The following is a 26,261-nucleotide window of genomic DNA, read 5'->3' as shown; positions in this document are numbered from 1 at the left end:
ATAATTCCCAGGTTTGCATTTGGACCCTTTCTTAAACTGAGGATCCACATGCGCCACCCTCCAATCCTTTGGCACCACCCCTGTGACCAGTGGCATCCTAAATATCTCTGTTAATGGCCCCACTAACTGTCCACTAGCCTCCCTGAGTGTCCTTGGGAATATTTTGTCCGGTCCGGGAGATTTATCCACCTTTATCTTTTTTAACACAGCCATCACTACCTCCTCGGTTATCCTTATATGCTTCATGACCTCCCCACTATTTTTCTTTACTTCAACTGGTTCAACATTTTTTTCCCTAGTGAATACCGAGGCAAAGAAATCATTCAAAATTTCCCCCATTTCCTCAGACTTCTCACTCAGCCTACCCTCGCTATCTACCAGGGGTCCAATTTTATCTCTCACTAACCTTTTTCTTTTAATGTACTTATAGAAACCCTTTGTATTTATTTTTACTTTGTCAGCCAAAGCCTCTTCATGCCTTTTTTTGGCCTTTCTAATTTCTTTCTTAAGATTCCTTCTACACTCCTTGTAGTCCTCCTTCAACTTCTCAGCTCCCTGCTCTTTATACCTCTTGTACACCCCCCTTTTTCTCCTAACCAAATTTCCAATATTCCTCGAAAACCAAGCCTCCCTATGACTTCCAGCCTTTCCTTTGATCCACACTGGGACATAACTACTCTGTAACCTCAAAATTTCTTTTTTGAATATCCTCCATTTTTCATTAACATCCTTACCTGAAAATATCCTGTCCCACTCAATACTCCCCAAATCCCTTCTTATTCCTTCAAAATTTGCTCTTTTCCAATACAGAACCTCAACTTTAGGCCTCTCCTTGCTTTTCCCTAAAACTACCCTAAAACTAACAGAATTATGATCACTAGACCCAATTGGTTCTCCAACATTAATGTCCGCTACCTGACCTAGCTCGTTCCCTAACATGAGATCCAGTATTACATCGTCTCGAGTCGGTTCTTCTACTAACTGATTTAGAAAACAATCCTGAACACATTTAACGAACTCCAGCCCATCCAGCCCTCTAACCGTATGGGTATCCCAATCAATGTGTGGGAAGTTAAAATCTCCCATGACCATTACCTTATGATTTTCACACATATACGTTATCTCCCTACAAATTTGTTCCTCTAATTTTCTTGGCCCATTTGGTGGTCTGTAATACACCCCTATTAGCAACCTCTTGCCTCCTCCACCCATCAATTCCACCCAAACAGCCTCACTGGTCGATCCCTCCATACCATCCTGCCACCTCACGGCAGTAATGTCCTCCTTAACAAGCAGAGCAACTGCTCCTTTTTTACCCACTGATCTATCACATCTAAAACAAATGTATCCTGGAATATTAAGTTGCCAGTCCTGCCCCTCCTGTAGCCAGGTCTCACTAATTGCCACAACATCGTGACCCCAAGTATCTATCCATGCTCTCAGCTCATCTACCTTGTTCACTATGCTTCTTGCATTAAAATATATGCATCTCAGAGAAAGACCCTCACATATATTCTCTTTTTTACATTCTACCCTAATCTCCATCCTACCTTTGTTATCTTTTTTATTCCTATCTAGGTGGCCATGCTCCCTGGACACTGCTCTCACACTCTGTTCCCCACCCCCCTGCCAAACTAGTTTAAACCTTCCCCCACAGCTCTAGCAAATCTGCTTGCCAGCACAATTGACACAATTTACTCTACCAACTAAAGTAATAGGTAAATTATTCCACTTTTTAAAATCAGTAACAATTCTATTAAACAAACATAAATAGTTCAATCAATTTATATAAATTTTAAAAATCATTATCAGTTATAATACCTAAATATTTGATACCTATATCTGGCCACCTACATTTTGTGACTATTTTACAATCTGTATAATCACTTTTTTCCCAATTAACTTTATAACCGGAGACTTCCCCATATTCTTTCAGTTTAATTCAGAATTGTAATAAATAATTTTTAGGTTCATTTAAATAAACCAAAACATCATCAGCAAATACATTAATGTTATATTCTTCTTGATTCACTTTAATTCCCTTAATCTTAAAATTTTGTCTAATAAGTTTAGCTGAAGGTTTAATTGCTAAAACAAATAAAGTCAGGGACAAAGAAAAACTCGTTGACTTGACCTAATTAAAGGAAAAGAAGGAGAAATTTGTCCATTATTAATAATTTTTGCCAGTCTTTTTATATAAGGCTTTAACTCAATTTATACGCATAGAACCAATACCAAACTTCTTCAACACTTTAAACAAAAAGTTCCATTCCATTCTATCAAAAGCTTTTTCCACATCCAAAGTTATTACAAATACCACGATCTCCTTTTTTCTGAATTAAGTTAATTAAATTAATTAATCTTGCAATATTATCCGTGTAATACAGATTTTTAATAAAATCTGTTTGATCTATACGGATTAAATCAGGCAGACATTTTGATAATCTATTTGCTAACAATTTTATAATATACATTCAATAAAGATATTGGATGATAGAATGCAGGATTTAACAAGTCTTTATCTTTCTTTGGAATTACTGTAATCATTGTCATTGAAAAACAATCTGGTAAAGAATAGGATTCCATCTCCTGCATTAGCACCTCCATAAACAGAGGTCTTAAAAGGTCTGTAAATTTCTAATAAAATTCATATGTAAAACTACTGGAGATTTTCCATTCAGTATTGAACTATGCACTTCATTAATTTCTCTTATTGTAAAAGGAACATCCAAATGTTTATCCGCAATAGAAATTTATCAATCTTACCTTCATCTCCAATAAATTCTGATCTATACGTCAGATTTAAATACATCATTAATTTCCTTAGGATTGTAAGTAATCGTCTTTGAACTCTTCCTAACAGCATTAATTATTCTAGAAGATTAGTCATTTTTTAACTGCCAAGCTAAAACTTTATGAGCTCTTTCTCCTAATTCTTAATATCTTTGCTTAGTTCAATCAATCAATTTCTCAGTCCTGTACATCTGAATCACATTAAAATAAAACTGGAACAGGGTACTGAGTGGATGATCAGCCATGATCAAAATTAATGGCAGTGTAGGCTTGAAGGGCCAAATGGCCTACTCCTACACCTATTTTCTATATTTCTATATTTCTAATTCCTTTATTTTCTTCATCCAGAGGCTTGTTTTGTAATACCTTTTCCAAATCCTGTATTTCCCTTTCTAATTGATTAACCTCTTTGATAAAATCTTTCTTAATTCTCGATGTAAAACATTATTTGTCCTCTTAAATAGGCCTTTAATGCATCCCAAACAACAAATTTATTAAGAACAGAGTTTGAATTTAATTCTAAAAACTCATGAATATTCTTATAAAATCACAAAAATCTGTTCTTTTAACAATGTTGAATTTAATTGCCATCTATAAACCGTTCGTTCCTTTTCCAAAAATAAATGCAACATTAAAAGTGGTGAATGATCAGATAAAATTCTGGCCTTATTCATAACATTTCCTTGCAATTGTGCTGAAATTAAAAATAAATCTATCCTAGAATAACAATCAAATCTATGAGGATAACATAGTCCCTTTAGGGTTTAATCTCCTCCAAATATCTATTAAATTCAAATCTTTCATAACATTCAGAATTGTGTTAGCCTCTTTAGTTCGAATAACTGATTTGGTTGTTTTATCCAAAACTGGATCCAAACAATTGAAATTTTCCCCCACCAATATTTTTGGCGAGTCTCTGCTAAATACATAAATGTATCCCTAATAACCCTTCATCATCCATATTTCGTACATAAATATTCATCAAAGTCCAATGAATTTTAATAGGTAACTTTTTTTAAATAAAATTGCTACACCCCTTGCTTTAGAGTTAAAAGTAGAAGCTACCACTTGTCCAACCCAATCTCTTTTCAATTTCTGATGTTCTCTCTCAGATAAATGAGTTTCCTGTATATATATATAAAAAAGCAATATCAACTCTAATTTTCTTCAAATAAGCTAACACTCTCTTTCATTATTAAGCCCATTAACATTATAATTTTTAAAATTCAAAGTTTTATTATTTGCCTTTATATTAAATTCAAAAAATTAATAACTTCTCTTTGCCTCTCCTCTTGGGCCTCCCACATCATTAAGTACTCATGATATCTCCATAAAGAAAAAGGAAATATAGAAAAAAAAGAGAAACAAAAAGAATCCCCCCAAAAGAAACCGTCAAAAAAAGCCCTTAGTCATGCAGGAAGTAACTCTCGCCACTAGGTGGCACCCAGCTAGGGAATGAAAAGGAAAAAACCCATCTCTCAGAGAGAGAAAAGAACAATTTTCGAATTATCTTCATCATCTTCAGGTAAAGGAGGCAGCTCAAGATCTTTGTTAACTTAATCATCATGATGAAGGTGAGCAATCTCCTGCTGTATCTCCTTGCCTGACCGTTGTATCTTTTCAGTGTCTGCTGTTAATAAATCAACCTGTTGATCCAATTTATTATTTGGAAGAGGATTGTCAAATTCTAAAGCTTCCATCTCATTGTCAAAGAATTTTGTCTGATTATTCCCCAGAAAAACCTTAAGTATTGCAGGATGGCAAAAAGAAAACTTGTATCTCTTTTTCCAAAGTACAGACTTTGCAGGATTAAATTCCTTTAATCTTTTCACTCCAAGATCCACATTTAAAAAAAAAATTGTCAGCCACAAAGGACCCTGAAATTGACGAGCTTTCTGGACCATTAGTGTCAAAATAGTCTCCTTATCTTGATAACGAAGACAACTATCAAAACTGAGCGCGGCAGTTGACCCAACATCAGTTTCTTTCTAAGCGCTCTATGTGTTCTATCCAATTCAAGACTATTTAGAAAATGTTCGGGTCCCAAGGTCTCAAGGATCCATTTTTGAAAAAATAACTGGACTGCATTAGGACCTTCTATGATTCTCTAAAGTATCAAATTTTTGTAAGAGTTTTTTCTCAACACTCCAGGGCATAAATGAATCTTCAAGCTTATTAATGACATCTTTACATTGATCCACTTCATCATGATATTCTTGTAAATTTTCTTCAACTTTTTGAACTTGTGGTTTAAATTTAACAACCAGTTTAACATATCACTTCCTTAATTATCTTCATTTTAACAAATTCAAATTGAGTATTCACATCCTGTTTAATAGACCCATACTGTAAATCCATTTTCTGACTCATTGCTTGCCCATACCTTGCCCTTTAACTTCAGGTAACTTTACCTGCTCAGCCTCTTCTTAGAGTTGAGCCCATTGATATCATTCTTCTATCTCCTCCTCCAGTCTTCTTTGATCTTCCTCTTCCTGCTCCACATCACTAAAAGATGAATAAAGTGTTTCCTGCTCAGTCTCAAAATACAAAGTAGCCAGGTCTTGAAATTCAACCTTACTAAGAGCTGATTTATCAATCTCCCACTGTAATTCCAGTCGAACCATTCTGCGCATGTGCAAAAGTTTATGTATGCCCTCTTGTTCTTGTAAACTTTGTAGTTCCAGAGCCTTTTTTTTTGGGACACCGGCGCCATCTTCTTTGGCTCCCCATAGAGATGGCGCCGGGGTCACGTGAACTCTTACTACCATCGGTCTTGTCACCTGTGGAGGAGGATAAAATCCAGCCCGAGGCTGCATTGTTGAGGTAGGCCCAATTTTTTCAAATTTTGTGACTTCTTTTAGAACTAATTTTCTAGTTGTGGAGGATTTTCCTTTCTTGCAGCCATAGTCAAACTTTGCGGGCAAGACTTCAAATAGTTTTTAGCCACTGAAAATATTTTGAAAAACTTTTTTTGTTTAGTTATTAATTAATTCTTCCAGGGGAGGTGCTTTTCCACTCACACCATCACACCACGCCCCCAATGGTGGAGAGACCTCAGGGGGTGGAGACTGACATGGTGATCTGTGGGAAGTGTTGTAGAACTGAGTACCTTGGTGTACAGGGACCAACACAATGAACCATGGGGTCTGGGGACCAACACGGTGAATGGTTGGGAGTGTGGTAGAACAGAGAGACCTAGGGGTACAGGGACTGACACACTGAATGATGGAGAGTGTCATAGAACCGATAGACCTCACAGGCCTGTATTAAACTAGTGCAGGGACTGTAGCATATGTTATAAAGTGGCCTAAATTAAAAAAATACACATATATTAAAACATCCAGTTATTTTTAAAGAGAGTGCAAAAGGGACAAGTAGGACACCAAATGCCAGGGGAAGCTAATTTCAGAGGAGAGAGATGAACTCAAAGTGATACATTATTGCAAATGCAGCCTCACACATTTTATGAATGGATACAAACTTATGTGGGTGACTTGAGGGCATAGGTCCTCTGGTTTTTTGGGGACTCAGAAAAAGTCTGCCATGGTCTATTCTAAACATGGCAGTGTAACAAACAACATGCTATTGTTTTTTCGGAATGGCAGAATGAGAGGGTGTGTTTTCAATTTATCAGATAGCAGGCAGATAAATTGTTTTCCCTTGAGGGAATTATCCAGTTTTTAGCTGCTTCATAACAAGTGAGATAATTAAAATGTGACTCATCCAAAATATATTGAATCAATTAAAGTAAAAGTGCCCGCGTTATATTATCGGGCTGTTGCCTGGTTCAAGTTAACAGTTTAGGGGATGAATTGGATTGGCTGGGTTTGTTTTCCCTGGAGCAAGGAGGTTGAGGGATGACCTATTTAGTATTGTTTCAAGTCCAAAGGACCCTGAAACCTAGCAGCAATAAATATTCACCACAACAAATGGTTACTTAAACAAAAGTTGCTTTTAATTATCTTTAAACATAAAAATAGGAACAAACTTCAACTTATCTATTATAAACTTACTTAACCTAACTCTCTTCTAACTCTAAGCACACGTGTATATAATGTGTGCATAATTCAGAAAAGTTCTTTGGTTCACAGTCCAATCTCACTTCTCATTCCTCCAAGTTCACTGGTTGCAGGCAATCCTTATACTGTGCACAGAATTTAACATGTATTTCCATTAGTCACCTCAGTGTCTTGCTAATGAAACATCAGGGTTCTCCAGATGATAACCTCTTTCTTTCAGGTCACCACAGAGTTCCTTACACTTATTCCAAGCAAAACATTAGGCAGCCAGTCCTTTAGCCATCTTCCACTCTGGAGCTTCTGTTTCAGTTCCAGCAAGCTTCTGCTGCTTTGCACCCAGTCAGAGACTGCTTTCTCTCTCTCACACACACACAGACTGAGACAGCTTGCTTGACTCTCCCTTTGCTTGCAAAACCACATGACCTTCCCCAGCAAACAATAGGAATCAGTTTTCTGCTTCATCTGTTGCTTTTAGGTAAACAAGAACCAATCAGTGACCTCTCTCTGAGCACTCTTCAAAACTTCTAAAAAATGGTGTGAAAAGCCAAAGCCACTATGTCTCTGCTGTTGATTTAAAGACAATAGACCATTCATTCCACAACATCAGTTCAATTAACACCTACTTGTGAAGCCTCCATAGGCATTCTTCAACGTTTCTGTAACGTCACTCTGGAGTCTCCAGTATTTCAAATAAGATCTGTTTTAAAGTGTTTCTATGTAACTTATTCTAACCTTTCCTAATTTATCTCCCAAAAATATTTCTATATACTCTGTCACAGTATCTAACATTATAAGAGGTATAGAGGGCGTAGATAGAATATTTTTTTCCATGGTAGAGGTATTAAAAGCAAGATGAGCAGCAAACCATTGAAGGTGCTGGGAAAATGGTGGGGGGGGGGGGTGGTGGGGGGAGTTTTTCTTACACCGAGGATGGTGAATATCAGGAACTCCCTGGCAGCAGTGCTAGTGGAGGAATCGGGTACAATCACTGTTTAGGAGACATTCAGGCAGGCAAGGCAGAGAAAGGTATGAACCTACTGCAGGCAAATGAGATTAATGTAGATGTACAGTCAGGTTGGTGCAGATGCAGATGCAGATGCACTGAGCTGGATGCCCCAGCTCTGAGCTCTACAACACTATGACTTGCAACATTTGAGGACACATTGTGATCCATGCCATTCCTGACTCTAAATCTCCTTAAACTAAAGCTTTCAGCATCTACCGTGATAACTGTGCTAACTTTGGAGCAAAGGGAAAGCTCCTGGCACAAAAAGCATTTTCTGGAGAAACAATTCTTGGAGTGGACAATGGATGAAATCAATGTTTTCCAAAGCTATCAATTTCAAAAACAAACCTGAAACAATCACTTTGGTACACATCTGCAATGAAACCAGCATAAATCGATTAAAATTGCCATTCCAAGCTATAAAACCAAATTGTTGTTTAACTGCTCACAGATGCGTCATTAAAACTGTGCACATTATGTACACAATATCGATTTCCAACTTGAAACATCCACCACATCTTCTCATCACTAACCACATCCACACCACTCTATCACATCACACCACACTTTTACATAACACTCATCAGTCTAGACATATACTTAACTAACACAGTAAAGTTAAATTTGAATGAAATTATTTATTTGTATCGTTATTAATGACACTCATAATGATTATGTATCTTGCAGCATGCAGCTCACCTGATATGTAAACAAACCAGCCAACTGACTGAGAGCCTGAGATGTGTGTAATAATTGTACTGCCTGTGAGGGTACACAGCAGAACCACAAAATACAAAACACAAATTTTATTTGAGTCATTCCAGCGGGAACAAGTAGATTAAGGCTAGGTAGACAGAGTCACCTATCTAATACTAATTAACCTCATTTTAAGGTACAGTGGGCAGGCACAATATTTAAGGCATATTATTCTTCGCAATGTACATTGGTTCGCCAACCTGAGATCCCATCCGCGCATGCGCAGCCATTACATCAGTTGACTTGCGAGGAGCAGCATGCGTTTTTGGTGCAGGAGGAAAAGCATGGAATGAGTGAGGAATCTCAGTAGAGCGATCCCAAAATAGTAAGGCCTGCAGGAGCAGAGCCCTGAGGGAAATCGCAGGGGAGCGATCCACAAAATGGAATCAAAGCCCCGAACAAGCCCTTCGGAGAAGGAGGGAAGCGGCAAAAATTCCGGGACTGCCGGTGGGAGGTTCCTGGATCCCGATGAGGGGAGGCCCCGATGTAGCCCTCCGGAGGAGAAAGTGTAGCGGAAAAGGGCCAGGACAACTGTCAGGCAGTTCCCAGGTCCTGATGAGGGTCTGGGGCAGAGGCAGAGCGGCAAGAGCCCGAGGAGAAAGGGTTCGTTAGCGCCAAAAGTCCAGTGGGCCTGCTGGGGTGCAGTGACCCAGCTGAGGAGCAACATGGTCGATCTACCTCCATTGGGGGTGGGATCAGGTTACAGATCTACCTTCGCTGAAGGTAGGGTCCGAGTCTGGGTACACCGACCTGGCTTCATGGAATCAGTGATACCGTTATGCCCCTGCATGAAATGATTGAACCTCAGTATATAGAGTGGAATTGAGGGGGAGTACCCCGCACAAGAGCAGGTAGGACCTGAGCCAAACTTAACATGTTGTGTAGCGAAGCTGTCCACTCGACAGGTGAGAATAATCAGAAAAAGCCTGAAGAAGGTCATGGTCTCAGCATGACAGGCACCCGCACAATCGGGGGCTGAGAGCAAGACCTGCCAGAGAGCAAAGGCCTCGACTAACGACGAAATTGTCAGTCATCTGGACAAATTGGAAGAAATGGTGACGGCCATGGTGACCAGGTTTTCTACACCATCAGAGCAGGGGAAGGACATTAATGATTATACATGGGAAGATCATGAAGGGCCGGTAATGAAGGCCAAGCCACCCAAATCCCCATACACTGCTCAGGCCAGTCAGGAGGGGAATATACCATTTTGCAGTACAGAAGGGTATGGGCCAGCTACTAGAAGATGATATTGTGGGGTCAATAACTTAAATGGTGTTGAAAGTTTTTCAGGAGAATCCATCAAGAAGTACCCCCTCCCTGTTAACTGCTCTCTGTAGAACGTGCCTAACATAAGCCCTGTGATATGGGACAATTTGAAGGTCCCCACAAGGGCAAAAGACATCAAATTACAAAGGCTACAGGGGTCATTGGCTAAAGGTATCTGCATTCGCAAAATTGCTCTCACAGGTATTTTTGGAGACTCAACAAGACGCTCTAGGGCTGTTATCCCTTGCAAACTATGAACTGAATGCCTTCAGGAAGAAGCTGATCAAGCCCGATCTAAATACACAATGCTCATTTGTGAAGGCCACCTAACCCTGTAATGGAATTTCTATTTGGTGATGATCTCAGCAAACAATTGAAATATTTGAATGAGCAGCAGAAGGCAGCGGCTGGCATGGTCAGAGGTTCGAGAGCACAGGCAAGAGAACCTGTAATGTTTAGGTATGCGGGGAATTTAAGTGGGTTATCTGAGGCAGATTGCCGTTCCAAGCGGCTACAGCCAGGACTTTTTGCCCTCTGTGGAGACAGCGGCAGTAGAATTTTCGCACTCAAAGTGCTTTGTGGAGGTGGGCCCAAAATGCACCAGCCCACAGACTAAGCGGGTCGAGGAAGTGAACGCATTTACAATTAAGTACTCGATAATTACAAGGCTTTAACGGTTAGCAGTTGATTAATATTATTCTATGATAGATGGTGTAATATTACCACTGATGCTTCTATTTGGCAGACAGTGAAGGGGTATAAAATCAAATTTGACCCACAGAAATCCCCTCCGATACAGAGGAAGGGTCTTTTTACAGACCGCAACTGATAGAGGCTGTACATGCCGAGATCATGGTGTTAAAAAGGAAAAACATTATTGAACGTTGTAGCCATAAAAAACATGAGTTCGTATCAAACATCTTCTCACGACACAAAAGAAGTGGTGGCACTAGAGTGATATTGCATCTCTCAAATCTTAATGAATGTCTTGTACAGGCACTTTAAAATGGATTACATATATTCTGTGTTGCCTGCTTTAAGTAAGGGCTATTACATGGCTTCGATAGATTTGAAAGATACATATTATTCGGTTACGATCTGCCCACACCACAGGAAGTTCTTAACATTTTCCTGGAAGGGAGAGCTATGGCAGTATAAGGCTTTGCCAAATGGGCTGAGCTCGGTGCCCAGGGCATTTACCAAGTTACTGAAGCTGGTGTTTGCCAAGCTCAGGAAAGAGGGGCACATGGTAATAGATTACCTAGACAATACTCTTATTGTGGGCAGATCATTTGAGGAAACAAAAAGGGCAGTAGCAGCCCCCTTGAGATTATTAAGCCATGTGGGGTTTCTCATACATCCCGAGAAATCAGAGTTGGTGCCTACAAAGTGGTTAAAATTTATCGGCTTCATTATTGATACAGAAAACAAGACTTGCACTGCCAGAGGATAAAGTGGCAGAGATCAGGACTGCCTGCAGAGGGCTCATGACAGAGTGTCATTCCTCCATAAGAAAAGTGGGCAGGTTGATTGGGAAACTGGTGGTGGATTTCCTGGCAGTACAACATGGCCTGCTACATTATAGGTTCCTGGAAAGGGACAAAATATCTGCTCTTAAAGGCAGCCAGGGGACACTTTGACAGGCCCATGAGGTTAACTAATGAGGCCAGATTCAACCTGATATGGTGGATCGACCATATCTTGCAGGCTGACGTGAGGATCGAGCTCAGAAAGGTGGACGTGGAGGTCAGGTCAGATGTCAGTGGTGAAGGCTGGGGAACCACAAATCTAAAGATCTCTTCTGGAGGCAGATGAATGGACATAGAACTCAGTGAGTCCTCTAAATCAGGCATCAATTATTTGGAAATGGTAGTGGGGTTTCTAGCACTAAAGTCTTTTTGTGTGAGGGAAGCTGACATTCATGTACTGCTGAGGTTGGATAACACTTCAGCTGTGGTCTACTTCAATAATATGGGAGGCCTTAAATCTTCTTCCTGTTAGCCATTGAGACTTTGCACCAGTATATTCAGAGGAGCATTGGGGTTACAGCCACCTACCTGCCGGGGCAGATCAATGTACAGGTAGAGCTGATGTCCAGGAAATTCAATGATAGAACTAAGTGGACTGGGTAAGAAATATTTTAAACTGCTAGCAGACACCTTGAGCATGCCGGAGATCGATTTGTTTGCATCCAGGCTTAATGCCCAGGTTCCAAGGTTTGTGTCCTGGCTGCCGGATCCCCAAGCAGAGGCCATTGATCCCTTTACCCTAGACTGGTCAAAATTTAACTTTTATGTATTTCCCCGTTCACCTTGGTGGTGAAATGCCTGAATAAATACAGGAAGATGGTGCCTCCGGATTGCTGGTAGTGCCTAATTGGCTTTTCCAATGTTGGTTCCCCATACTCCATAGGCTTATAGTGGGGACTCTGCTGATATTCACGAAAAGCAGGGGTCTGCTAATCTCCCAGTGTCAAAGATATCTCATCCATTGTCTCACTTAAGTCTGTTAGGTTGCAGGATTGCAGAGCAAGGATCGACATAAACACTCTGCAGCCAAGAACTCTGGACATCCTGCGGGCATCTTGGAGAAAATCTACTCAAAAATTGTATGCCTTCTATGTGGGGAAATGGAAAAAGTACTGTGCCAAAATCAGACTGAATGAACAGTCAGCCTCTATTGGTGGTGTACTGAGTTTTCTAATTGATATGTTCTATGTGCAGGGGGCCAGCTACAGCACAGTGAATCTCCAGGTCTCTGAGCATTAGATGATGAACCTCTCACTGATCAAAAGGTTTATGAAAGGAGTATTCCACTTGTGTCCTCCGGTACCCCGATAGAAGGATATTTGGAATGTAAAGATTGTTTTGGACTATCTAAGGCTACTGTCACCAACTTCCAGTTGGATTTATGTAGCCTGTCCCATAAGCTGATGAAGCTGGTGGCCTTAACATCGGCCCAGAGAGTACAAACTTTGTCTCACATTCACATGGATGATATGCGTTGGGAGGAGGACTGTGTAAGCATTCAAGTTACAGACATTTTGAAACATAACAGACAAAGGAGAATTGGGGCAGAATTCTCATTATATGCATATGGGGAAGATGAAGGATTATGTGTGTTAGATTGTTTACAAAGATATGTTGTATGTACAAAACATATTAGACGAAATGAAAAATACCTCTTTATATGCTATAAGAAACCCATCAGCAGTTTCTGGCAGACGGAAACCAGATTGCTGCAGGAGGTCATGAGAGTGGCTGGAGTGGATATTTCTCAGTTTGGGTCCCATTCAACTAGAGCGGCAGCAACCTTGGCAGCCAAAAGGGCTGAGGTCCCTATATGGGGTATCATTCGCCAGGTGGGATGGAGTAATGAGAGAACCTTTAATAGGTTCTAAAACAAACCATTAAACTCAAAGGGGCAGAGTTTCATGGCTTCCATCCTACATGCGGCAGATTGAACAAGACTGCAGGAAGTGGACTCATTGAACTGATTATGGTCTGTCAGACCACCCGAAGGAGATGTCACTGAGCTACAAACTCTCACGTTGGTGAACCAACATACATTGTGAAGAATAATGAGGAATTAAACAAGCGCTTACCTGGGAGTTGGTGAGTCAACGTGCCCACCTCTCCCTCCCCTCTTTTTTTCTTGATAATGGATAAAGATGCTCAGTCTTAGGTTCATGTATTGGTTGGTTCATTTAATTTAGTGCATTTAAGTTCAGTGGCTTCTCTCTACTGGACTGTAATGCTGCGAATGCGTGGACGGGATCCCACGCTGACTCACCACCTCCTGAATAATAATCTTCAAACTTCACACAGGTAAGTGCTTGTTTAACTCCTTATTCTTGCATACAAATTTGATAGACATCTCTGAATTGATTGTTACAGTCTTATGTTTTACATCTTGCATATCTCCCTTCTAAAGACAGAGAAATGATTTGACGTCAATTCACATGTAAAAATCATAATTAACAGTAGTCTGGAAGAATTGCTCCCAATATACACAGACATCTGTTTTATCCTTGCTTGATATTTAGTCTTCAATTATCATATGAGCTTCCGCACGGTACCGCACGGATGGCAGTCTCTTCAATCTGAGGCGCCTGCAAGCTCACACCAAGACACAAGAGACACTTGTCCGTGAACTACTCTTTGCAGGCGATGCCGCTTTAGTTGCCCATTCAGAGCCAGCTCTTCAGCGCTTGATGTCCTGCTTTGCGGAAACTGCCAAAATGTTTGGCCTGGAAGTCAGCTTGAAGAAAACTGAGGTCCTCCATCAGCCAGCTCCCCACCATGACTACCAGCCCCCCCACATCTCCATCGGGCACACAAAACTCAAAACGGTCAACCAGTTTACCTATCTCGGCTGCACCATTTCATCAGATGCAAGGATCGACAATGAGATAGACAACAGACTCGCCAAGGCAAATAGCGCCTTTGGAAGACTACACAAAAGAGTCTGGAAAAACAACCAACTGAAAAACCTCACAAAGATAAGCGTATACAGAGCCGTTGTCATACCCACACTCCTGTTCGGCTCCGAATCATGGGTCCTCTACCGGCACCACCTACGGCTCCTAGAATGCTTCCACCAGCGTTGTCTCCACTCCATCCTCAACATCCATTGGAGCGCTTACATCCCTAACGTCGAAGTACTCGAGATGGCAGAGGTCGACAGCATCGAGTCCACGCTGCTGAAGATCCAGCTGCGCTGGATGGGTCACGTCTCCAGAATGGAGGACCATCGCCTTCCCAAGATCGTGTTATATGGCAAGCTCTCCACTGGCCACTGTGACAGAGGTGCACCAAAGAAAAGGTACAAGGACTGCCTAAAGAAATCTCTTGGTGCCTGCCACATTGACCACCGCCAGTGGGCTGATAACGCCTCAAACCGTGCATCTTGGCGCCTCACAGTTTGGCGGGCAGCAACCTCCTTTGAAGAAGACCGCAGAGCCCACCTCACTGACAAAAGGCAAAGGAGAAAAAACCCAACACCCAACCCCAACCAACCAATTTTCCCCTGCAACCGCTGCAATCGTGTCTGCCTGTCCCGCATCGGACTTGTCAGCCACAAACGAGCCTGCAGCTGACGTGGACTTTTTACCCCCTCCATAAATCTTCGTCCGCGAAGCCAAGCCAAAGAAAGATCATATGAGCATGGATAGTTTCACCATCATTTTAAACCATTAAAGTTAATAATGGAGAGCGAAACTTCTGGGCAGAAAAATATTAAGTCGGGAATGGGCTGGCATCGTTAGAGTCACTGGGTGCGTTCTACAGCCTTTTGACAATTCAAATCGCATTTGACAGGTTGTGAAACCTGGACAGCTGAATTTACGTGGGAAGCATTTTATGAATTGGCTGCCTATTGACAGATCGTTTGACTCTATTGGCAATCAGTCAGCACTGCTATGTTTTAAAAATATTATGCATTTGTAAGCTTGGCTGCTTGTTGGTCAAATGGCTGAAGTAGTTAATTCAGATAGCTTTAATTGATTTGCCTGGAATGTGATCTGGCAGCCCCAGAGCAGTGAATATATATTGTTCAGATGGCTGGTTCCTCCCCAGCTCCACCCTCACCTACCCTATTATAAACCCTGGTTTCCCCGCCTTACCTCAGATTCACTTGAGTGCTATTTTGTCAACTGACCATTGACTGGAAGCTATTAAAAGCATATTTGAACTCCTCACTTGTCTCTGAGTGCAATCAGTCACTTTACAATTTTAATAGCTTAACTTTGAAGCCCATTTGAACTCAGGCACGCTCCAGGTTGACCTGGAGGCCCCGAAGGAATTCGCCTACTGGTTGAAGTGCTTCCAGTCTTGCCTGACAGCAACACAAGACGTCTTCAACTCCAATAGTCTCCGGAGATCAGCACTTCTCTCTCGAATTGGTCCCAGAGGGTTCTTTGTCATCAGAGACTGTGTTACCTATGAGTCGGCCATAGAAGGCTTGAAGGTCCACTATATGAGGCCCTAGAAAGACGAGCTGGTGAGGCACCAACTCTCTCAATGTCGGCAGCGTCCGGGTGAGTCGCTGGATGACTATGGTCTCGAACTGTGGGCCCTGACCAGAAAATGCCACTATGAGTGGCCACAGCCTGGGTGATAGAGGAGAAACAAATCTGGTTCACCCCCGTGGCAGGAGTGAGGTCAAGGTTCGTGAAGCAGCGACTGCTAAAGTCAGGGAAGAAAGACATGGCCAACACCCTGGAGCTGGCAAAAATGTTAGAACAGGCCCACCTGGGAGCTGATGACCTCACGGACAAAAGTGGCGCTTTTTCAGAGGACCAGGTCATTGGGGCACCTGTGACCCCCACAACCCTAATGCCGACCACTGCGGCCACGTGCAACTGGGGAAGCTACTTCTGTGGACAGGCACAGCACCTGATGCCTCACGAAGAACACCGTGTGCTCAGTATGCGATAAGTGAGGGCTGTGGGTGGTCTGTTGGGCTAAAGGGAACCCAAAGAGGGTGACCCCGTGTGCAACCCCCGAATCATAGATTGACCCATTCCTGAGACCCAAGTCTCCATGCTGCTCACCCCCTGTGTCTTGCTGCTCCTCATGGCAGGAACCGGCACTGGACATAAGGAATCACAGAAGACCATGGTGGTCATATTGTCACGCCTCGAGGTTGGCACCACCTAGTCATCAGATCAAGATGGAGGGCAGCCATCCTGCCACGTCTCATGGGAGGATGCCATCTTGACTGCCTGTGGCCTAAGAAGAGAGAGTTGGCAACAGCATGGGGAACAACGGGGTGTCCAGAGCAAGGGCAAATGGACATTTGACTAATTGCTTAGTAGACACTGGCTCCACAGAGAGCTGTGTAAACTCTGTGACTGTCTGCAGTACAACTTAAGAGTGTACTCGATGGACTATTGCATTTTCCTCGTTGTGCACCTGCAATGATCCAGGGCTATTGTTCTTTCTTTCTTTGGCTTGGCTTCACGGATGAAGATTTATGGAGGGGTAAAATGTCCACGTCAGCTGCAGGCTCGTTTGTGGCTGACAAGTCCGATGCGGACAGGCAGACACGGTTGCAGCGGTTGCAGGGGAAAATTGGTTGCAGTACAGAGCCGTTGTCATACCCACACTCCTGTTCGGCTCCGAATCATGGGTCCTCTACCGGCATCACCTACGGCTCCTAGAACACTTCCACCAGCGTTGTCTCCGCTCCATCCTCAACATTCATTGGAACGACTTCATCCCTAACATTGAAGTACTCGAGATGGCAGAGGCCGACAGCATCGAATCCACGCTGCTGAAGATCCAACTGCGCTGGGTAGGTCATATCTCCATAATGGAGGACCATTGCCTTCCCAATATCATGTTATATGGCAAGCCCTCCACTGGCCACCGTGACAGAGGTGCACCAAAGAAGAGGTACAAGGACTGCCTAAAGAAATCTCTTGGTGCCTGCCACATTGACCACCGCCAGTGGGCTGATATCGCCTCAAACCGTGCATCTTAGCGCCTCACAGTTCGGCGGGCAGCAACCTCCTTTGAAGAAGACCGCAGAGCTCACCTCACTGACAAGAGACAAAGGAGGAAAAACTCAACACCCAACCCCAACCAACCAATTTTCCCCTGCAACCGCTGCAGGGCTATTATATAGTACATCTAACTGGAAAGGGATGGTGGGGGAGGATTGCATAAGTTCTGATTGTATGTACTGAAGGATTTGTGTGCTCCTGTGTTACTGGGCCTGGACTTCCTGTGTCACCTTAAAAGTGTGACCACTTCCCCCAATCACTGTGCGGAACGGAGGGTCACAAAAGTCACATGCAGTCTTTCCACCCTAAATATTGATGCCCCCCAACTGTTTCCGAATCTGACTCCTGATTGCAAGCCAACAGCCGCTAAGAGCAGGTGATACTGTCCGGGGTTTCGGGAATTCATTAGAACCGAGACACAACGGCTGCTCAAAGAAAACATAATTGAACCCAGCAACAGTCCATGAAGTGTCATGGTGGTAGTCATGAAAGGGGAAGAAAAGTCCAGGCTAGTGATTGACCACAGCCAAACAATGGATTGTTACACATTCCTGGACGCATACCCCCTCCTCGAATTTTGGGCATGGGAAGCAAAATTGCAGTATCAGGTCTATTCGACCATTGACCTGAAAGCTGCATGCCATCAGTTACCGATCCATTCCGAGGACTGCCTCTACACAGCATTTGAGGCAGACGGACAGCTCTATCAGTTCTAGAGGGTCCCTTTTGGCATCACTAATGGGGTCTCAGTCTTCCAGAGACAGATGGACAAAATGGTCAATGAAATTGGGTTGAAGGCCACCTTCCCTTATCGTGACAATGTCACCATTTGTGGACACTCTCTGGTAGACATTAATGCCAATCTCCAGAGGTTTCTCCACGTGGCCAAAGCCCTGAACCTCACATACAACTCCAGTAAGTGCGTGTTCCGGATGAAACGTCTGTTGATCCTGGGCTGTGTGGTGGAGAATGGCATTATTAGCCCTGTCTCTGATCGAATGTGCCTCCTGTTAGACCATGAAAGCCTTAAGGAGGTGCCTGGGCTTGTACTCCTACTATGCCCAGTGGGTCCCTCACTTACGCCAGATAAAGTTCGCCCTCTATAAGTCCACCTCTTTCCCATTGTTGGCCAAAGCCCAGGTGACTTTTGGCTATGTTTGGAGCTACATCGCAAAGGCCACCATGCATGTGGTGGATGATAATGCGCCCTTCCAGGTGGAAAGCGATGCCTCTGACAGGGCTCTGGCTGCTACCTTTAACCAGGCAGGCAGGCTTTTTTTCCCCACTCCCTGCAAGGCCATGAGCTTTGGAACCCATCTGTGGAGAAAGAGGCTCAAGCCGTTGTAGAGCCCATCAGGCACTGGAGGCATTATCTGGCCGGCACAAAATTTACACTGCTCACCGACCAGCAATCGGTGGCATTTATGTTTAAAAACGGCAAAATAAAATAAGATCGCTGGGTGAAGGATCGAACTCTCCACCTATAATTATGATACAGCATAAAGGCCAGGTACTCTCAATGAGTCTCCAGATGTCTTGTTACGAGGAAGCTGTGCCTTTGCACAATGAGCTTTGCCACCTGGGCATCACTCTCATGGCTCATTTCGTCAAGGCAAACAACCAGGCAGAAGACATCAGGGAAATTGCCAGATCTGTGCGGAGTGCAAACCACACTTCTACAGTCCCAATAAAGCGCACCTGATAAATGAATCCCGCCCCTTCGAATGATTCAATATCGATTTCAAAGGTCCCCTCCCTTCTGCCAATGGAAACGTGTACATTCTTAGTATCATTAATGAGTATTCATTTTTTGCATTTGCCATCTCCTGCCCAGACATGACCACTCTATTTTCACCCTGTTCAGGTATCACAGCTACATCCATAGCATCATAATTTATGAGTGAAGAGCTACACCAGTTTCTGCTCATAAGGGGCATCGCCTCAAGCAGGACGACCAACTACAATCCCTGGGGGAACGGACAAGTTGAAAAAGAGAACGTGACTGTATGGCAGGCATTGAAATTGGTTCTCCATTCCAAAGTCCTTCCAAACTCACACTGGCATAAAGTCCTACACACGGCGCTCCACTCCTCTGCACAGTGACCATCTTAACTCCTCACAAGCTCATGTTTACATTCCAGAGGAAATCCACATCTGGGACTACTGTCTTGGCTTGGTTAATGGCACCAGGGCCAGTCCTGCTAAGAAAGCATGTGAGGAGAAGCAAAACCCCCTGATCAAGAGGGTGCACCTGCTGCAGGCTAACCCAATGTATACCCACATGGCATACCCTGATGACAGAGAGGATGCCATCTCGAGCAAAGACCTGGCACCCACCGGAACTGAGAGTCCGATACTTCAAGAGAGTCAGGAACTGCCAAGTACCCCACTCAGGGTCCCGGAGGACACTGCTCGGAAAGTGGACCAATCCACCCCATGATCTGACGTCAAGACCCACTGACCCTGTACCACAGGGTATCCAGGAAGCCCAAAGTCCTCCAGTACTGCAGTGCTCCAGACTCCCTGACAGACTTAACGTAAATATTTGTAAAGTATTGTCATTTTTGAATGAATGGTCTCTGTTTTTCACCCACAGGCTCTATTCTGAAGGAAGGGGTGAATGCTGTGAACTGGAATTCACTGTCTAAGTATTGCTCAGATGGTGGGCTCCACCCTCACCTAACCAATATAAACCTTGGTTTTCCCGGCTTACCTCAGATTCACCTGAGGTGAATTGACCGTAAGCTATTAAAACTGTGCATTTGCTCCTCACAAGACTCTGAGTGCAGTCACGTTACACCCAGGTTTCTCTCTCTCTGGCCCCAGTTCAGACTTGGTAACCGATGGTTTAATACAAATAAATCTGTAATGTATCAGTAATGTCTGGGCATCATAAAAATGCAAACTTTAACGTGTTTTCACTGTTCAGCTGCGGCACATTTTCATTTCCATCTTTATGGAGCGGCTGTCACTCATATTCAAATCCCTTCGTATGTATGTGTTGTATATGTATCACATGGATGCCACACTCACATTAATTAATGTATTAAAATAATAACCACGATTAAAGGTCATCCAAAAAATTGAGGAGTATCATACTACAGTCATGGAGCAAGTGCAAAATCACTGAATGAGAAATGATAACTTTTAACAATGAGCGCTTGAAAATGCAGGCCCATATTTTGCAACGAAATTAATCCGGCATTGAGACCTCAGGGTAGAAGGACAGAGGGGCTTTGAGGTCAACTGACACTCCCTGACCCTCTCTTCCTCCCCTCCCACAGATGTTCCTGGCGAACCACAGTGGGGGTTTACCCCGGTGGATCGGACTGACGGACTTGCTGACAGAGGGGACTTGGGTCTGGATGGATGGAACCCCAGTCATTGACAGCTCAGTGTGAGTTGGGGTGGGTGGACAGAGAAAGGCCCTCTGGTGTACCCTCTTGTCTGTCTCCCGCTCTCTCTACTGTCCTCTCTCCCTCTCTGCTGTTTTCACTCCCTCCCTCTCTCTTAATTTACTGCACTTTCTCCCCCTCTCTGCCTTCTCTCACCCACCGTCCCACCACCCCATCCCCCTCTTCTACTGCCCCTCTCTCCACTCCCTCTCCCCCTCTTTCTCCCCTATCTCTCTCTCTCCATCCCCCCTCTCTTCTACCCCTTCCCCACTCCCTCACCGCCCACCCCTCTCCCCTTCACCCAATCAACTCACACCTCTCCCCGTCTCTCCACTCTCTCCCCCACCGCTCCAACCTCCTCTCCCCTATGCCCGCCTCACTGCCACTCCTCTCCCCTATCTCCATCTATCTCCCTACTCTCGCCACATCCTCTCTCCTCCTCGCCCACCTCCTCCTCTCCCTCACTCCCCCTCCCTTCTCTTGCCTCCCCATTCTCTCCTCCCTCTCACCCATCCATTTCTCCCCTCTCCACTTTCTCCCCCTCCACTTTCTCCCCCTCCACTCCCTTCCACTCTTTCCCCTCCACTCTCTACACCATCCCCTCCACTCCATACCCTCCACTCTCTTCCTCCTCTCTCCACCCTCCTCTACCCCCTTCTCCCCTTCCTCTCTCCCCCTCATCTCTGCCCCTCCTCTCTACCCCTTGCTCTACCCCCTCTTCTCTACCCCCCTCCTCCCCTTCCCCTCTCCTACCCTCCCCTCCTCTTTCCCCCTCACTCCTTTTCCTTTATCCCCACTCCTCTCTCCCCCTACTCTCTCCCATTTATCGCAACCCCCTCCACTCCCCTTCCCCTCCCTCTCTCCCCTTCCCTCCTCCTTCCTCTCTCCATGCTCCCTCTCACCCCTGCTCTCTCCTCCCTGGTCTCACCCCCTCCTCTCTACCCCTTCCTCTCTACCCCTTCCTCTACCCCTTCCTCTACCCCTTCCTCTCCCCTCCTCGCCCCTCCTCACCCCTTCCTCTCCCCTCCTCCCTTCTCCTCCTCTCTCCCCCTCACTCCTTCCTTTATCCCCCCTCCTCTCTCCCTCTTCTCTCTCCCCACTCTCTCACCCCTGTTCTCCCTGCTCTCACCCCTTCCTCTCTCCCCAACCCCTCCACTCTCCCCCTTCCCCCTCCCAGCTCTCTCACCCTTGTTCTTTATCACTCCTGTTCTCTCTCACCCCTGTTCTCTCTCACCCCTGTTCTCTCTCCCCTTCCTCTTTCCCCCTTCCACTCTCCCCTTCCTCTCCCTTCCCCCTCCCTTCCCCTTCCTCTCATTCCCCCTTCCTCTCACTCCCCCTTCCTCTCACTCCCCCTTCCTCTCACTCCCCCTTCCTCTCACTCCCCCTTCCTCTCACTCCCCCTTCCTCTCACCCTCTTCTCTCCCACTTTCCTCTCTCCCCTTCTCTCATCCCCTCCTCTCTCCCCTTCTCTTGTCTCCCTCCTCCTCTCCCCCTCTCCCTCCTCCTCTCCTCATTTTCCCGCCCCTTCCTCTCTTGCATCCTCTCTCACCCTTACCCTTCCTCTATTTCCCTTCTCCTCCCTCTCTCCCCTTTCCTCTCTCCCCCTCTCTCCCCTTTCCCCTCTCTCCCCTTTCCCCTCTCTCTCCTTCCCCTCTCCCCTTCCTCACTACCCTTTCCCACTTTCTCCCTCTTAGCCCACCCCTCTCTCCGCCTTCCCTTTCCTCCCCATCCTCTCACTACCCATCTCTCCAATAGACTCTCCTCTTTTTAATCCCCCTGACTATACCCTCCTTCTCTCTTCCCCTCACAGCAGGTTCTGGGCCCGCAGACAGCCAGACGATCCCTTGGCCGGTTCCCTAGATTCAGGGCAGGACTGCGGGCTGCTGCGAGGGCGCCGGTGGTTTGACGAGGACTGCAGCCGCTCTTTCCCATCTGTGTGTGAGGCGGTCGCCATCCGAATGCACCAAGTCTTCCAACGAGCCCGGAGCAGCATTGATATATGATTTCCGCCCATCACCCCATCCCTCCCCCTCCCTCCTAATGCCAACCATCCCCTCTCTCCCCCTCCCCTCTCTCCCCTTCCCCTCTCTCCCCCTCCCCTCACCCCCTCCACTCCCTCCTACCCTTTCCCCTCTTTCCCCCTTTCCCCCCTCCTCCCTCTCTCCCCCTCCCTCCCTCTCTCTCCCTCCCTCCCTCTCTCTCCCCCTCTCTTCTCTTCTCTCTCCCCCTCCCACTCTCTCTCCCTCCCCCTCTGTCCCCTTCTCTCTCCCCTCCCTCTCCTCTCTCCTTCCTCTCTCTACCCTCCTCTCCCCCTTTACTCCCTCCCTCCTCACCCCTATCTAACCTCTCCACCTCTCTCTTTCCCCTCTTTTACCCTCCCCTCTCTCCTCTCTCTCACCCTCCCTTCTCTCCTCACTCACCCATGCTACCACCCCCTCCCAATCTCCACTTTCCCTCCTACTCCCATCCTCTCTCCCCAATTCCTTCTTTCCGCCCCTCTCCTCCCCCACCTTCCCCCCACCCCCTCCCTAGCCATCTCCCCAATAGATTCTCCTCTCTCTAACCCACCTGACAATACATTCCCTCTGTCTTGCCCTCCCCACAGCAGGTTCTGGTCCCGCAGACAGCCAGATGATCCTTTGGCCAGGACCCCAGAGTCACGGCAGGACTGCGGGTGGCTGCAAGGGCACCAGTGATTCGTCGAGGACTGTAGCCGCTCCTTCCCATCTGTGTGTGAAGTGGTTGGCATCCAAATGCACCAAGCTCTCTGCCGCCCACTCTATGCCCCCCACTCTCTGCCCCCACTCTCTCCCCATCTCTATCCCCCATCTCTCTCCCTACCCCACTCTCTCTACCCCTCCTCTCTCTCCCCCTGCTCTCCCTTCTCTCTTCATCCCTTCTCCCTCCCTTTCCTCTTCACTAATCCCTCTCACCCCCTCTCTCTGTCCCCTACCTCTATCCCCTCTGTCTCTCTCTCTCTCTTCCTCATTCTATCTTTCTCTCTCCCTTTCCCCTTCTCTCTCCCTGTTTCCTTTGGCATGGGGGAGTTGACAAGGAGGCTTCAGAGCCCAGACTGCCCCCCCCCCTACATCACCATCCCCTGACTCCCTGTGACACCCTTATTGATACTCATGCCCTCGACGACACCAGCAGGACTGAAGTGGAATGTGATCCTCCAAATGGTGCATCTCCAACATCGGTGGTACTTCCATACTCTGTAATCATCAATCTTCAATGGCAACTGTCCAGAGATCTTGATCACTTCGTAATGTTGTACATCTCCATCAAATCTCCCCTTGTTCTTCCATGCTCCATGGAATAAAATTCAAACCTGTTTAATCTTTCCCTGTAACTCAATTCCTGATGTTTGTGAAACATCCTAGTAAATCATCTCTGCACTCTTTCTATCTATTGATAATCTTTCCTCTAGTTAGATGACCAAAACTGAAAATTTTCCCTTACCAATGTCTTGTGGAATGTCACCAGAGCACCCCATCCAACTCAATAATGTTGATTTATGAAGGTCGACATACTTATCTAAGAGTCTTTTGAATGCCCCTATTATTCCAGCCTTCACCACCACCCCTGGCAAGGTATTCCAGGCCCACACAACTCTCTGTGATTTAAAAAAAATACCCTGACATCTCCCCTAAACCTCACTCCCTTCACTTTGTACAGATGCCTTCTGGTGTTAGCTATTCCTGATCTGAGAACAAAGTGCTGGCTGTTCACCCTATGTCTCTTGGAAACCTCTATTACACATTCTTCTACACTCCAAAGAGAAAAGTCCCATCTCTGTTAACCATGCCTCATGAGAAATGTCCTCCAATCCCAGGTAACGTAAATCTCCTCTGCACCATCTCCATAGCTTCCACATCCTTCCTGTAATGAGGTGACCAGAACTGAACACAATACTCCAACTGTGGTCTCATCAGAGATTTGTAGAGCTGCTACATGACCTCTTGACTCTCTAACTCGTTTGCACTTATCCATGAATTTAGAGGGATGTGGACAGGTGGGACCAGTGTGGGTGGGATGGATCCGTAGATAGGATGGGTTTTGAGGGATATGGGCAGAGACAAGTGTTGATGGGACTGATCTATGGATCGAATGGGATTAGAGGGCTGGTGTGACCACTGTGGGTGGGATAGATCCATGTATGGAATATATTTAGAGAGATGTGGGCAGGTGGGAACAGTATGGGTGGGATGGATCCTTGGTTAGGATGTGTTTAGGGGGTCATGGGCAGGTGGGTGGGAAGGATCCATGAATAAGACGGACATCCTTTGGTACATATTTGCTATTCCTGCCCTAGGAAAGAGGCATTGGATGTCCACCTCTATCTATGTCTCTTGTAGGCCTCTATTGTCTCCTCTCACCCTTCTATACTCCAAAGAGAAAAGTCCCACCTCTGCAAACCTTGCCTCATGTATCAAGTCTTCCAATCCTGGTAACATCCTAGTAAATCTCCTCTGTCCCCTTACATAACTTTCACATCCTTCCTGTAATGAGGTGACAAGAACTGAACCCAATATTCCAAGTGTGGACTCACCAGAGATTTGTCGAGTTGCAACATGACCTATTGTCTCTTGAACTCAATCCCCCATTAATGAAGCCCAGCATTCAGCTTTCTTAACCATCCTATCAACCTGCGTGGTGACCTTGAGGGATGGATGGATTGAACCCTAAGATCCCTCTGTTCATCCACACAGGTTTTTTGAATATTTTATTTTAAGAATTCTCAATCAACATGCAGTCAAAATGAAGAATAATCAAAGAGAAAAACATCAATATCAATTATATAAACAAAGTAAATATTAATCTGCGTGTGTAAAGTGAGAAGTCAAGGTGATTCAATTATAAAGAAAGAAAAATTACAATAATACTTCAAATATGCAAATTCAAACAGTGAGGGAGATAGTGGACATCCCTGCCTTGTTGATCTGCTTAAGTTAAATTGTTTTGATATATATACATTTACTGTCACTTTCACCAATGGTCCTTTATATAATGTTTTAATCCAATTAATATATTTCTCTGGTAGGTTGAATTTTTGTAGTACTTTGAATAAATAATTCCATTCTACTCTGTCAAAGGCTTTCTCTGCGTCTAAAGCAACCACTACTGTTGGATTTTGTTTCCTTGTACTGCATGGATTAAGTTAATGAATTTACAGATATTGTCCGTTGTTCATCTTTTATTAATAAATCCAGTTTGGTCTAGTTTTACTAGACCAATCTGTTTGCTAATAGTTTAGCTATTATCTTATAATCTGTGTTAATTAGAGATATTGTCTATGCCATGTGGTGTTAGTGGATCTTTCTCCATCTTTGGTATTACTGTAATTATTGCTGTTTTGCACGAATCTGGTATGTTTTGTGGTTTTTTTTTCAATCTGGTTCATTACTTCCAGGAGAGGAGGAATTAATAAGTTTTTAAATGTTTTATAGAATTCTATTGGGAGTCCAACCTCTCCCGGTGTTTCATTGTTCAGTAGTTTTTTTAATATATCCTGT

General features: G+C 44.8%; 1 protein-coding gene across 8 annotated transcripts in view; it reads left to right on the top strand.

Moving 5' to 3' along the window:
* Positions 1–25,858, top strand: part of LOC138750035 (C-type lectin domain family 4 member A-like) — a 97,767-nt gene extending 71,909 nt beyond the window's left edge. For 7 of the 8 annotated variants that reach the window (XM_069912200.1, XM_069912199.1, XM_069912196.1 and 4 more), the window contains 2 exons: positions 20,635–20,747; positions 22,556–25,858. In XM_069912200.1, coding sequence (XP_069768301.1) covers positions 20,635–20,747; positions 22,556–22,748 — 306 coding nt within the window. In that variant the 3' untranslated portion in view covers positions 22,749–25,858. The remainder of the gene's footprint in view (positions 1–20,634; positions 20,748–22,555) is intronic. The other variant, XM_069912201.1, reaches the window with a different exon arrangement.
* The last annotated feature ends 403 nt before the right edge of the window (positions 25,859–26,261 follow it).

The sequence above is a fragment of the Narcine bancroftii genome, chromosome 14 (genome assembly GCF_036971445.1).
Source record: "Narcine bancroftii isolate sNarBan1 chromosome 14, sNarBan1.hap1, whole genome shotgun sequence".
Classification (NCBI taxonomy): domain Eukaryota; kingdom Metazoa; phylum Chordata; class Chondrichthyes; order Torpediniformes; family Narcinidae; genus Narcine; species Narcine bancroftii.
Note: the sequence above shows the minus strand (reverse complement) of the source record. Positions and strands in the feature narration are given on the sequence as shown.